Here is a 13,482-nt window from a genome sequence, read left to right as displayed (position 1 = left end):
GCGGGCCGGCGGCAACAAACAAGGATATCGGCGAGAACTGAAGACTGTATTTTTGTAGCAGGCATTTAGGTTTGCAGTCAGATCCTGTCAAATTTGGTCCGGATCAAACTGGTCGAGCCAAACTTGACCGGATCCGATCTCGTTGGGTTTTTTTTTTGGCTCTGTACCTTTTAAAGTATTTTTCTGCCTTTTTGTTTGCTTATGTCGCATACCGTGTAGTTTCATTTGCGTGTAATTTTTAGTTGATTTCCAAAAACAACATAGATGGACTTGGCAATATTCTCTCATGTCTGACAACTTCCAGTTCTGAGTCGAGTCGACAGTTAAAGCAATTTTTTAGTTTCATGAATTTAAGGGGCTGGCTTGATGAATGAAATATAACTTTCCTTGAGCAGCTTGCTAGTTCAACAGTACATTTTCGAGGAATGGTGGAACATGACAGTGTGAAGGGATAGGACAGGAATCAGGATCAAAGAAGCGGTTAGATCGCATTTTTAACGAAACAGCATATCTCATACGATGCAATGAGAATGCTGCATTGCACACTACTGTAAATGATTGTTTCATTTCGTATGATTATTGGAGAAATAAATCTAGCTTCATTATCTACTTATTTGACTGAAGCTAGATATTGTTTTTCGGATAAGCCTTCAGTAAATATAACCTGCAAGCGCTTCCGCATTCCAAATCTGCAGCAAACCTTAATACTGTCATTTGAGAGAATCATACTTTCATACCACTCATGATATCGAACCATCCAAACAGAGCCTTCATCTTGATAGAAAGAAGGGAACAAAACTGAGCCTCCATTTCATCTTGGTTTCATGGTCCATTCCAACTCAAAATGACAAGGTGAGGCCAAGAAGCAATAGGACCATAAGCAGCTAGAACCATGACAGCAATTCATCCAAACATCGTTAAACAAGGACAAAAATGAAATACCACAACCTATTAAGGTCATTCACCAACCTACTACAGTGGAGTCCAGATACTTCAGCCTAATATTCCAAGCTCAAAATTCTTGAACTCTAACAGCATGTTGAGGTGTGTCATAAGCATTCATAGGTCTCGATTTCTTCACACCAGCCATGAACAAAACCTTATCGGATTTGTAGCCCTCAACTGCCACATTTGTGACCTTAACCCAAACTAGGACCTTGGTCTTCATTCCTTCTATGCCCGTCAGTTTTCCTTTCAGCAGAATGCCCTTTACCCGAGTTGCGTACCTTATAGCGGATGAGTCTTTGAAGGTGACCTCACAGGCAGAAGGCAAGTACACAGTCAGCTTGGACTTCGACTCATCAAATTCGTAGCAGGTTATGTTCTGGGGGAAAAGGCCTGGTGGCAAGTTGTATTCCCGGAGAAGATCAGGCAGAGTTTTCAGCTGCTTTCCTGCAGAGAAAGAACAAATAAATGTTGTAAAAAAAAAATGCTGGACGAGTTTACTTTAGCTCAACTCAGTTGTGCACAACATCCTTGATTTCATGATTTGGTACCTGCTGAATACTCTAAGGGTACTAGCTACGAGAAATCAAAACAATCGTCTCAATACTATTGATTTGAATTGATTTGAGACTCAATACGTCAGTCAAATGAAAGGGTCAAGTTGTTCAAAATAAACTCCAACATGTAAAAGGGAAGGTTCCACCATCTTGTTGATCCCCTCTAGATCCTTAAACCATTCATTCAGCCATATATTTACCAGTTCCAAATCCCAATAGCTATCGTTAAACCCATCATCTATGGTAACTTCTGAAGCACCGTCGCTCCTAAAGGTCACCATATCCATCTCCGAAACGGGGGACACAGGGCACACCAGGGACATGGCAAAAAACTTATGGGACATGCCACATGGCATGCCCATCAAAATTAAATTACTCTTAACTTTTTTCAGGGTGACATGGCGGGGACGTGGGAGGGACTCGTATCAGGACACGAGGAGGGTTAAATATGAAATTTTTAATTTTTTTTTTGGGGGGGGTGCAAATGTTTATTACTACAGATATTTTGGGTAAAAGTGTGATAGTATATATATGTACATACAGATATAATCATGCATGCTTGATGCTTCCACATATAACTATATTTCCACTGGTTTAAAAGGAATATTATTTATTTGTTTTTGTTGTGTTCCCTGCTTTTTTTGTGCACGTGTGCCATTTTTTTTACAAATTCCGTCTCATGTCCGTGTTTGCGCTACATAGATGGTAAAAACTTGGAAACACCACCTTATGTAGGGTTAATTGGTTACTGGTTAGACAGTGAGCCAAGTATGTGCATGTATTGCAACTGTAAGGATGAAACATCAAAACAAAGCAACATGAATACCATGTTATCAATAATGTCAACAACCACTTGCCCCAAAAGATTAAGCTATTATGGGATAGGCTTTACAATGATATCTAAAGCTCTAGCCCTCGACCCCTCACTTACCTGTGACCTCATCTCAGGTCTGGAAAGACAATTTCTATTGCAAGATGATGCCAAAGACATGATAATGCCCCGGATAACTACGTATAAATTTCGATATAGACCATACTTTATGGTTATTGCTGAAGCATATAGGTTTACTTTACTAACAAAAGATCTACTTCGTGTTTCCGAACCTTTTAGCTTGTTGAAGATCCATTTTGCTTTTTCTTCAACGGTGCTTGAGAAACTCTGCAGTTATAAAGTACTCATTCAGTAAAATGGGCGTTGGCCATCAATTGCAAACAAAATAGAATAACAAAGAAAAGTAAGAGGAGGAAATCACAGAAATCATGAGTCATGTATGGTTAATGAGAAAGTGACCAGAGGCGTTCCTATATCCAAAAGACACTACCGTTCTTGGCATATGCTGAAGATTATTTACCCAAAGTTGTACAATGCACATAGGAAATTGAGCCCTCCTGCGGCTGTTCTAATATTTTGAGGAGAAAACCACCCAACACCCCCCTAATTTCAGTAAATTTTCATTCTTTTCTTTTGTATGAGCTTCTATGATTCCCTCTTTCTGCTGTTTTAATCTTCCTTCATAAGAGAAGAAATAAAAACATCAAGAAAGATGTTTGACCATACCCCTCAATATCTCGCTGACGCAACTTCGACCAACTTATAAACAACAATCTAGCATGATGCTTGCCAGTGTGGCTCTCAGTGTGAACTACCACCATTGCGGCGAATTCAGCCCGTCAGGATTCCACTCTTTCCGCTATCGGTATTATGCAACTTCCCGTTGTTCTTCCAATCTTTTCCTAACCCCAAAGCTAATGCTTGAATAATGGATTAGTAGAGTAATTTACTATGCACATTTGGAAAATGGAACTCATGAAAAAGGAACGAGAAAGGAAGGGAAAGCAAGTGAGAGAGAATTTCTAGGGAAAGTAGGTGTTTTCCTTTGTTTGGTTTCGCGAATAAAAAGAAAGGTAAATGATAAGGACAATAACTTACCTTTGTTTGACCTCCATCCCCTCTCTATAAAGTTGTAAGTTAGGGCGATGTGGCAGGCTATGGAGGGCGGGACAGAGAGGGGGGACAGAGGATCCAAGTCCCAAAGAAAGAGAGAAAAAACTAAGGTTACTAAAACAAACAAAGAAAATTGGAAGGGGAAGGGAAAAGCATAAGTAAAAGAAAGAAGAAAAAGACATTACAACTATTTTCCCTTCGACTTTTTTTCACTTTCAACATGAACCAATCAAAAGAAGGCAAATTACAATTTCCTTTCCTCTCTTTTTATCCAAAATTTCCAAACAAAACCTAATAGGAAAAAGAAAATTATCGAGAAACCAAAGAGACTAACTTCTTCATTTCATCTTTTCCTTTGTCTCCATGCATCCCTCCGCAAATTGACGGTCCAAATAAAGCCTAGAGGTTGAAATGTATCCTCACCCGGAATGCCATCGCAACACTAAATAGATGTCTAGAAACCTCTGGTTAGTCAGTACAACTAAACATTTGAGTTAAATTTCTAGGGAGCATCACCTACTATGTTCTATATCTCAAAATAGCTATTGATAGGAAGTTCATTTTTTATTTTTTGGGTAAATAACTATTGATAGGAAGTTGCGGAAGCAAACTTATAGCTCTGTGTTATTTATCATACATTCCATTTACGACATTGAGGCTTATCATTGAAGGCAGCCAAAAGTTCACAAAATGCTTCCATCTCTGATACTGTAACTTCAGATTGTTTCTCATCCAGAAGGTGATTTTTCTTTCTAATTAAAAATGGTTTCGTACCGTATATAGGACATACAACTCATCACTTGCTTTAGTTTGTTAATACAACAAGACAATATTGAACAGGTTTAACAAAACAGTTGACCTAAAATTTCCTGTGTATGAGGTATTGATAGTGCACTGGCACCATCTTGTCCTATCTGTGGTCCTTTTTGATCTTCCATTTTTTTGTTTATACCATTCATTCTGCTCAACTTCAATCTAAGCTTAATAGCAGCACTTGCAAATTGGTTTCTAAGCATAATAGTAGCTTCCTCAGACGGACACTTATGTATCTCAAATCCCATTTCAACCTTTTTCCCCCTTCTGTCGAAAAACTACTTACAGATCTCCCAAATCTATGCAAACTTAGGGTGGCCAACAGCACTCCATTGTATGAATAAATAACACCACAAAATTATCAAGTAGCTAAAGCTAAATGAAACCACATAATCAACCAGGGGTGTGAGAAATTGGCAACGTAAGTGATTTGACAATTGGTGTCTAATATTAATGAAACCTTCCAAAACCCCTTTTTTCCCGATAACTCGGGTGTCCAGGCCAACTTACGCTAACCTCAACGATTCCTGGGGCCCAATCCCACTGTCACTTGCAGGGAGCCCAATTTAAGCTGAAGCAAAGCTCCATATGGACTGGCCCCTAAGAAGTTGATAGTAGCACCTAAGAGGTTTCGAACCTGAGACCTTAAGAAGGAGCAAACCCCTAAGTCCTAAGCCTTGAGGCCCTTGACCACTAGGCCAACCCTTTGGGATTAAGCTTCCAAAACCCTTGTATCTCATCAAACCCCATCTCCACCTTCTGTTTCTCTTTTGCTAAAACAAACTTACAGTCTACAGATCTCACAACTCTGTCGCAAATTTCTGACGGCCAACAGGACCAATGTATGATTAACCAGAAAATGAAGAACATATATCAAGTGGGTAAAGCTAAAAATCCAACATTATCAAACAGGACCATATCAATCAACAAAAATAACAGATAAAGTCATAAAGAAAATAGGAAAAATCACGATGGTAGGAGAAAGGAAGACGGAGAAGTGTATACATTGAGGTCTTCAGAGATGTTGGAGAACTCTTCCTTGGCTTTCTTTGAGAGCCAGAACCCACCAGCCTTTAGGCTTCCAGCTTTCACCAGAACTTTCTCCATTTCCCTCTCCCTCTCCCTCTCTCTCTCTCTCTGTGTGTGTGTTTTTGCGGTGAGAGAGATAGAGATACTGTGCGTTTGAGCGCGATGCTGAGAGATGACGAAGGGACAAAAATACAGCTACCGAGCACTAGAAAGCGGCTCTCACAGTGCCCAATGAAAGGATCCTGCTGATACATGTGACAATTTTATTTTATTTTTTGGCCTTTACAATTTCTTAAGCTGAGTTCCACTAAAATTTTTGGATTTTTTTCTTGTTTTATTTTTATTCAAAAAAAATTGTGTTTGTTAATTTTGCGCTTAACTTTTGAAGATTATTGATTTGTCTCGTCTAGATCAACAAAAAAGTAAAAAAAAAAAGACTTTTACCCAAACATTTGTTAAAATGTCTAAGATAAAGTCATTTTTCGTCTTGACGAAACAAATCAATAATGTACAAAAGTTAGGCGCAAAACTTATTAATTCCCATTTTTTTTAAATAAGAACAAAACAAGAAAAAACCTAAAAATCCCACCTTTAGCCGAACTTATTCATACTTGAGATTCATTGTGTGTTTTTATTTATTTATTTATATGCACTGAATATTTTCCTTTTATCTCTGAGAGTGTTACCAAGGAAGGACAAGTTTGTAATATCACATTATAATAACGAATAAAAACTTATTTTACAACAAAAGGGATGAGTCAAAATTACTTCATTGGAATCGGTCGTTAAATTTCAAGTTTAGCATGTATGAAGCCTCCCTTATATACTTCAATATATTCTTCACAATTTAACTCGAAGATGAGGTTTTGAATTTCTAAGGCAATTAATAGGACATTTTGACGTTAGAAGAGATCTTGAATCATTTAAATCTCCATGTATTAATATTTCAACTAATCGAAATTAAAATTAATGCAAAAATTTTAAATTTCATACACTTGGAGTATTTTATTTTGACATCCGACAAAAACTAGTTACTACAGTATCTTGGACTGTTTTTGAGTTAGTTCCTAATTTCTAGTACAAGCAAATGGTCATGTGCTATGAATTTTTATTTTTATTATTATTTTTTTCCGATCAAACGGAAATTGATGTGCTATGATTTGACACCCCAGAAATGTTGAGCATTTTTTCTTAACACAACACAGATAAATGAAACGAGAAATAATTACTCACGGATGAGCTATGAATAAATTATTTGCAGTATGACTCAATATCGCGAGTCCAAAAAGAGTTTTAAACGGTCCGAATTTTAATCCTAAACACTTTTGAACGTGTGAGATTGGACTCCGTAAATACTTTTTTCATGGCTCTTCCAATATTTCTCAAGTGAAATTTCATTGTAGTATTAATCAATCACGCTTTGCTATTACGCACAACTCATCCTTTACTTGGAAAGATTTGATTCGATTAGCTTTGTCACATACAGTAATTCTCCCTTTTTATGCCATTGATAATTTGACCTATGGGTGAAAAAAGTGACTAATCTCATCCCAAGATGAACCACTCAAATTTTCAATGCCAAGCTTCTTCCAAATACTATAAACAACACAAGTGGAAAAAGGATGAAAGAAAGAAAGAAAGGAACAAGTATCTGCTTTACTACATCAGAAAGGAAAGAAAGAGTGGTATAGGACAATGTGACTTTGTTAGAGGCATATGTCCTACTATATGTACACTTTCAATGATGCCATGATCAAAAAAAATTGTTCCAAGATCATACTGCACATGGTGGGGTCAAGATGATGTCTTTTTCCACTTCTAAAGCTAAAGTTGATTCTGGTTACCTAGAGCTGTACCCAACGTTTAGAATTTCGTACCGACCGGTATCGGTATTAAATACCGTACTTGTCTAATTTCTTTCCGATTGGTATTGGCCTATACCGAATGGTACCAGTCAATGCTGAAAAGTACCAAACTACTTTTAAATTTATTTATTTGCTATTACCGGTCAATACTGGACTACTTTTAAATTTGTTTCTCTTTTTAACAAATGTATTTATTATGCTAAAGTCATCGATGTAAAAAAAATACACTAGTAGCGATAAATCCACAATGGTACCCAGCATCTCATTGATACTGTTGCGTACCACCAGTAAAAAACCGGTACTAACTAGTAAGGAAATTAGAACCTTAGCTCAATTCCGCTCTACAAATTTTGAAAAACACCTTACCGGTATTCAATTAAGCTACTTTTTTTTGTAGGTTAGTAGGTACCTGCAAATAAAAACATTTCAGGAATAATGAGAGGCTTGGATCATATTGGGACCCAAAGTGGGCCCAACAAAAAAATCATACTGTATATGCATGATATGTGCACACATCTTTACTGCTATAAAAAATGAGAATCGATACATCGACTAAGCTACTTGATTTCAACTCGTTAAAAACTCGTTCAAGATCAAGTTTTGGTGCAAAAACATACCAGGTTTGAATAATTTTTGAAACTCGTTAAGCTTTCAAAACCAAGTTTCAACATACTACTAAGGCCTCGTTCTAGAACTCAAAAAAAGCCCTTATTTTTTAAAAAGGCAATTTCAAGCTCAAAAATGAGGGGTTTATTGAAATCTAAAAATATGCACTATGGATCTTGTTTGAAAGATCTCATTGAGATCTTTTATACGATGCAAAAAAAATTGAAAATTTATTTTTCATTTACATTATTTTTGAGTTTGAAAATGTGAAATAAACTGCTTATTTTTTAAGAAGGTTTCTGGAACGGGGCCTAAGAATCTGGTGTTTAACAAACTCAAATTACTCAAGACCGACCCCTAATCAGCTCAAAACGCATTTCAGATCAGCTCGCTTGATAAACAAACCAAGCATAAACGTATTGTTAAACTCCTTAACTCATGCGAGGACAATTCACCGCTGGGATTGTCCGGCTTGTATATCAAGCCTATCAAAAATCTGCTAATATGTCGACTGCTGCGATTCATACAAGAGCATTTTAACCGATTCCTCCTCCAAGTAAAAACAAAAGCTAATTTCTATCCGAATAAAGTGAAAACTGAGATGAACATGTCAGCCGAAATTTTAATCCAACCTTCTCAACAAGTATTCGACCTGAACTTCCTTTGTCAGAGGCATGATCCAATCTCCATAAAGTTTGGCAACCAAACTCGGCCTGATTTTGTACACTGGATCGGAAGCGTCATCTTCTTGACTGATTCTTACCTCGACGCCATACGTTTTGGCTTTCATCTCCACTCTTGTCTTGACTGCCGCCTCAACTGTTTCGTATGTCAACAACTCCATTAGCCGAGAACTGTCCTGCAATTGAAGGAACAGATGAACAATCCAAGATGACAAGTTCAGATAAATGAATCTGAGCTCAATTGAAGGCAGCGGGAATATACTTGAGCTCTAATGGCAGCCTCATAGCTGGAGGGGGATTCTCGAAATTTCACCTCTGCTACAAATTTACCATAATGGATTCTCTTCGAGAGTGCCTGCAACGAGGAGAAGAACAAAACGTCCAATTCATCCACCAAGCAAAAAAGGCTGTGAAGATAGCATTACAGTTTGCGTCTCGGGACTAGACCTTCGATTCTGAATTTGCCAAGATATTGGTCAAAACATTGGCTTATCCATGGCCAGATCGTGACACTACTGCTAAAAACACAATAAAAGACTGATGCTAGAAATACACTACAAGATTGTCAAATACAGAATTGTATTTTGGCAGATGGTCTAACAATAGCTTTCTGCATATATTGTACAACGACAGAAAAACTAATGAATGGCATGGTCTTCTATGCCAAGAACTAAAGAAGCACATGCACATACCACATGTACCAAATTCAACACAGGAAATGAAAAAGTGAACGTAGAAAGAGATAAAACCCTATGGTTTTGGTGTTCGGTAGAAATTTTTATGACATAACACTTTAGAGGTTGAGCAGAGTAATTTCCGTGACTCAGAGGAAATCCATGACAAGCACAAGCTTTGAATTTTCAGATGAACAAGTCCTTAGAACATACGGACGAAACTTATCCCTGGCTTTATATAACCAAGAGCATCATTCAGAAAAAAGGTTCACATAATTGCTGCAAAAATTTCAACAAATATACATGGAAACAGTTGAAGTGATTCTCGTATGCATGTCATTCAAGGGACGTCTAGCTTGTTGCATCCAGGAGGACCAGGACTAAACTAAAGGGGTTGTACGGCTGTGTTTAATGAAATCAATAAGGGTTGAAATACATTTCTTAGTACTCAGTCTGGTGGACCATGTGCAGAAATCTTGGTTTGTAAAAGGACTAAAACAAAAGAGTGGTATTAATTCTATTGAAGATAATCTCTTTTAACATAAAAATGAATCATTGAGAATGCCAAGAAGGCAGCAAGGCGCAAACACAGCACATACCAGAGCCATTAGAAAATTAAGGTCCCTGCTAAAAGCTCAAACGTCATTCAAATTTACAACAAATACAAAGTAGGGAATATTTCTTTTAGTCCCCAACGGAAATGCTTGAGTACATCGGCCTAATCAACGACCTTCTCTATGAACTAAAATAAGTAGCCTGTATATGGTGTATTCTGGTACATCAAAAGTGCTACCATGGTGTCTGACAAAACGATACCTTGAGGTTTATTACTAAGAAGTGATGATCAGATGGCAATTCTGTGATGTTAGCATGGAGAGATTATTTTGCAGAATATCCACATAAGAAAAATGGCTAAGAAGTTCGAGAAAAATATGGAAGAAAGGCAAAAACAGTAAGAAGTTCCAAAACACAACCATTTAGTTCAAAACATAATTTCCAAATCCACTTAGAACGAAGGCAGGATTAAAAGAAAACAGTTGCATTACGAAGAAGTGATGATCAGATAGCAGCTCTTTAATGTTAGTGTGGAGAGATTATTTTGCCGCATATCCGCATATGAAAAATAGCTACGAAGTTTAAGAACAATATGGAAGAAAGAAATAAAAAAAGACGAGAAGTTCCAAAACACAACCATTTAATTGAAAACATAATTTCCGAACCCACTTAAACAAAGGCAGGAAAAAGGAAAACAATTGCATTGGACGAATTAACACTAGTACTGCATTCTATTACTTATATAGTCGAACTCAACTAAACCAATTCATGATAGCAAAGACCTGCTGTGATTAAGTTCTTTCACATACCTGCAAGCAAATTGTGTCGCAAGTAGCAGTTGATCCACTGTTACCATCGTCTCCCGGTTTTACCAGTCTTGGAAGAAGATCTCTAAGATACATATTCCAAATTTTTCTGTTTATGTTGACTGAAGCAGCAGAAGGATGCAAAACCTATCAAATGACAGAACAAATGGCAATATACTATTAGTAAGTGACATTAACATAAGATTTGGCTTCACTGCTTCAGCCCATTAAGTAATACAATAATACTTTGGTGACCAACTTTGAGTACCATGTTTTGGATACCATGTGATGTGTCACCAATATATTGGTGGAATATGCTTCATTTGTTATGTAGTGGAGCACATTCTACCAATACTTTCATGACGCATCACATGGTACTCAAAGATGGTTACCATAGCATTGCTCTTGGTGGAATATGCTTCATTTGTTATGTAGTGGAGCACATTCTGCCAAAACAAATGAAGCATATTCCACCAATACTTTTGTGACACATCACATGGTACCCAAAACATGGTACTCAAAGATGGTCACCATAGCATTGCTCTAAGTAATACAATAATACTTTGGTGACCATCTTTGATACCATGTTTTGGATACCATGTGATGTATCACCAATATATTGGTGGAATATGCTTCATTTGTTATGTAGTGGAGCACATTCTACCAATACTTTTGTGACACGTCACATGGTACTCAAAGATGGTTATCATAGCATTGCTCTAAGTAATATTCCTCTATCCAAATAAAAAACTATGAGTTAATCAAGAAACAAATAAGCTTCAAGCAATGTTTCCAATGTATTGTAAGGTGTGAGAGAGAAAGCATCTAAGCATATTCAATCAAAACAAACAATCCTTGTTTAGTAGGCAAGCGACACTGCAAACTTTGCGATAAATCATGTGGTTCCTTGTCTTTCAAATAGTGATTGAATTGGTCTCACCTTCAGCACCAAATTAGGTGTCGTCGCAATCTCCCTAACAAGCTTAAGTTTGATACCAATCAACACATTGAGTAGATAGCGATAACTAAAAAAGTGAGTTCGGTATTATTTTTTGTCAAGTCAATTATGCAGTCACACCTACTCTTTGCAGAAGGATTTATTGGAGACATCATTTAAAGGGTCTACAAATATTCTACTATGAATTCACAATGGAGCATTCTCTTGTCAATAGAAGTTGAGTGCATTAGGTTTTTCATAGAATGGAAACTCAAGTTCACAGTACTTTTGACTAATGCAACTTGGCTTTCAGTTTCACTTGTTGATAAAGAGAATGCCATAGCCATTCAAATTAATTCAAATAGTTACTTATTTATATTAAAATTTCTACAAAAAAACAGGTAAAAATGCATGAATAACCAAGTGCATTCTTATTTCTTACTCATGCTCATCGAAGAAACCAGCATATTCTGAAATTTATTTCTGCTATTGGACTCAAATAAATACCACAACCAGTAGTAATGTAGGATAAAGTAAATGGAGATTTGTTCTCGTAAACTTCTAGAAAATAAATTGTGCTTATGCAATGGCAGCTACCTGTGGATACTGCAAAGGTGGAAGCATCGGCTCAGGTAACTCGGTTGGGAAGAAAGGATGCTCATCTGGGCTCTTATATCTGCCCACCTAATTTCAAAACGAAATTCATTTAGAAAAATTGACAGCACGTTTCTGGTTTCTCACTTGCTTTGTTCTTTTCAACATCAAACAAGTCCTCTCTGGTATAAATTAAACAACCTGAGCATGAAGCTTTTCAGTTTCTCGAAGCATGAACTCCACCAAAGAACCACGGAACCCATCCGTAGAGAAGGCATTGTGATCATATGTGTCTGGATTGTAACAGTATTGAGCCCTCTCCAAAAGACCAAAAATTATGCTATCCTCTTGTCGGATAAGTGAGCGTCTTATACTCTTTAGAGTCAAAGTCTCACTTTCATCCACCCTTTTCTTCCTCGTATAGCTTAACATGAGATAGTAAAATAAAACTTGCATAAGCCACATGTTATTCCTCAAGTGATCCGAAATGATATGCACTACAGTCCACTTTGATTTCAATTCATGAAAGAAATTTCATTGAGCAACTATCAGGGGCGGCTTGAAACTTCCTCTCTTTTTTTTAAACCTGCAATTTGGTTTTTCCTTAATATTGTTGGCACTAAATCAATCGCACGAAGAAAAGGTAAGAATTAAGGCATAGTTTCCCAAATGTGCTAAAGGTGTTAAAATTAGTATTAAAAAACAAAATCCTTAACAAAATCCAAAGGGGAAAAAGTAATTTTAGCACATTTGGGTAACTACCCCTTACTTCTCTTCAAAAAATAGAACCATGAAGGTCTTATTCCGTATCACACGAGAAACACATTAGGATCACCACATTGACATGATCGTGATCTTGATTCGTATGTATAGTTTTATGGAAATTTATGGAAATAACCAAGAAATTCTCTTCTTTTTTTCGCAATACCTGATGGGAGACGACGAAACTTGAAGAGGGCGATACCCTTTTCCTTTCGTCGCTGTATTTGATTGAATGGATTTGTGGGTTGTGTTAAGATTCGTGTTCAAGGCAGAGTGCTGGACGGGTCTTGAGGAAGATGGTGACTGGGGCCACAAAATGGCCCGAATAGCAGCTTCTGAGAGCTTAGCCTCCATTAACAATGATGGTGTGATACAGAGAGTGAGAGAGAGGTTGACTCAAGAATCAGAGCAGAGAGACAGGCGGATGCCACTGTATAACCAAAAGATTTCGAATTTCAATAATTCTAAGCCCGTTCTACGACAACTTCTTAAAAAATAAATATTTATTTCATATTTTAAACTAAAAAATAATGTAAATAAAAAATAATTTTTCAATTTTTTTTACACCGTATTAAAGATCTCAATGAGATTTATCAAACAAGATCCATATTGAAAGGAAAATAATTTGCATAAACACATGATTTTTGAATTTGAAATTGCCTTCTTAAAAAATAAAAACTTATTTTTCTTTCCGAAACGGGGCCTAGCACC

The 13,482-nt window shown here is 36.9% G+C and overlaps 2 protein-coding genes across 2 annotated transcripts; both read right to left on the bottom strand.

Moving 5' to 3' along the window:
- Positions 1-775: 775 nt before the first annotated feature.
- LOC131311385 (uncharacterized protein At5g01610) lies at positions 776-5,535 on the bottom strand. Its single transcript, XM_058338824.1, has 3 exons — positions 5,266-5,535; positions 2,607-2,661; positions 776-1,392 (listed from the first exon to the last, which is right to left on the bottom strand). The coding sequence occupies exons 1-3, from the start codon at positions 5,365-5,367 to the stop codon at positions 1,013-1,015; spliced, it is 537 nt and encodes a 178-aa protein (XP_058194807.1). The 5' UTR covers positions 5,368-5,535; the 3' UTR covers positions 776-1,012.
- A 2,588-nt stretch (positions 5,536-8,123) lies between these two features.
- On the bottom strand, positions 8,124-13,231 carry LOC131311727 (chorismate mutase 1, chloroplastic). Its single transcript, XM_058339289.1, has 6 exons — positions 12,938-13,231; positions 12,211-12,433; positions 12,013-12,099; positions 10,482-10,625; positions 8,706-8,798; positions 8,124-8,619 (listed from the first exon to the last, which is right to left on the bottom strand). Exons 1-6 carry the CDS (start codon positions 13,123-13,125, stop codon positions 8,383-8,385), a joined length of 972 nt encoding a protein of 323 aa, XP_058195272.1. The 5' UTR covers positions 13,126-13,231; the 3' UTR covers positions 8,124-8,382.
- Between the last annotated feature and the right edge of the window lie 251 nt (positions 13,232-13,482).

The sequence above is a fragment of the Rhododendron vialii genome, chromosome 12a (genome assembly GCF_030253575.1).
Source record: "Rhododendron vialii isolate Sample 1 chromosome 12a, ASM3025357v1".
NCBI classification, from domain to species: Eukaryota; Viridiplantae; Streptophyta; class Magnoliopsida; order Ericales; family Ericaceae; genus Rhododendron; species Rhododendron vialii.
Note: the sequence above shows the minus strand (reverse complement) of the source record. Positions and strands in the feature narration are given on the sequence as shown.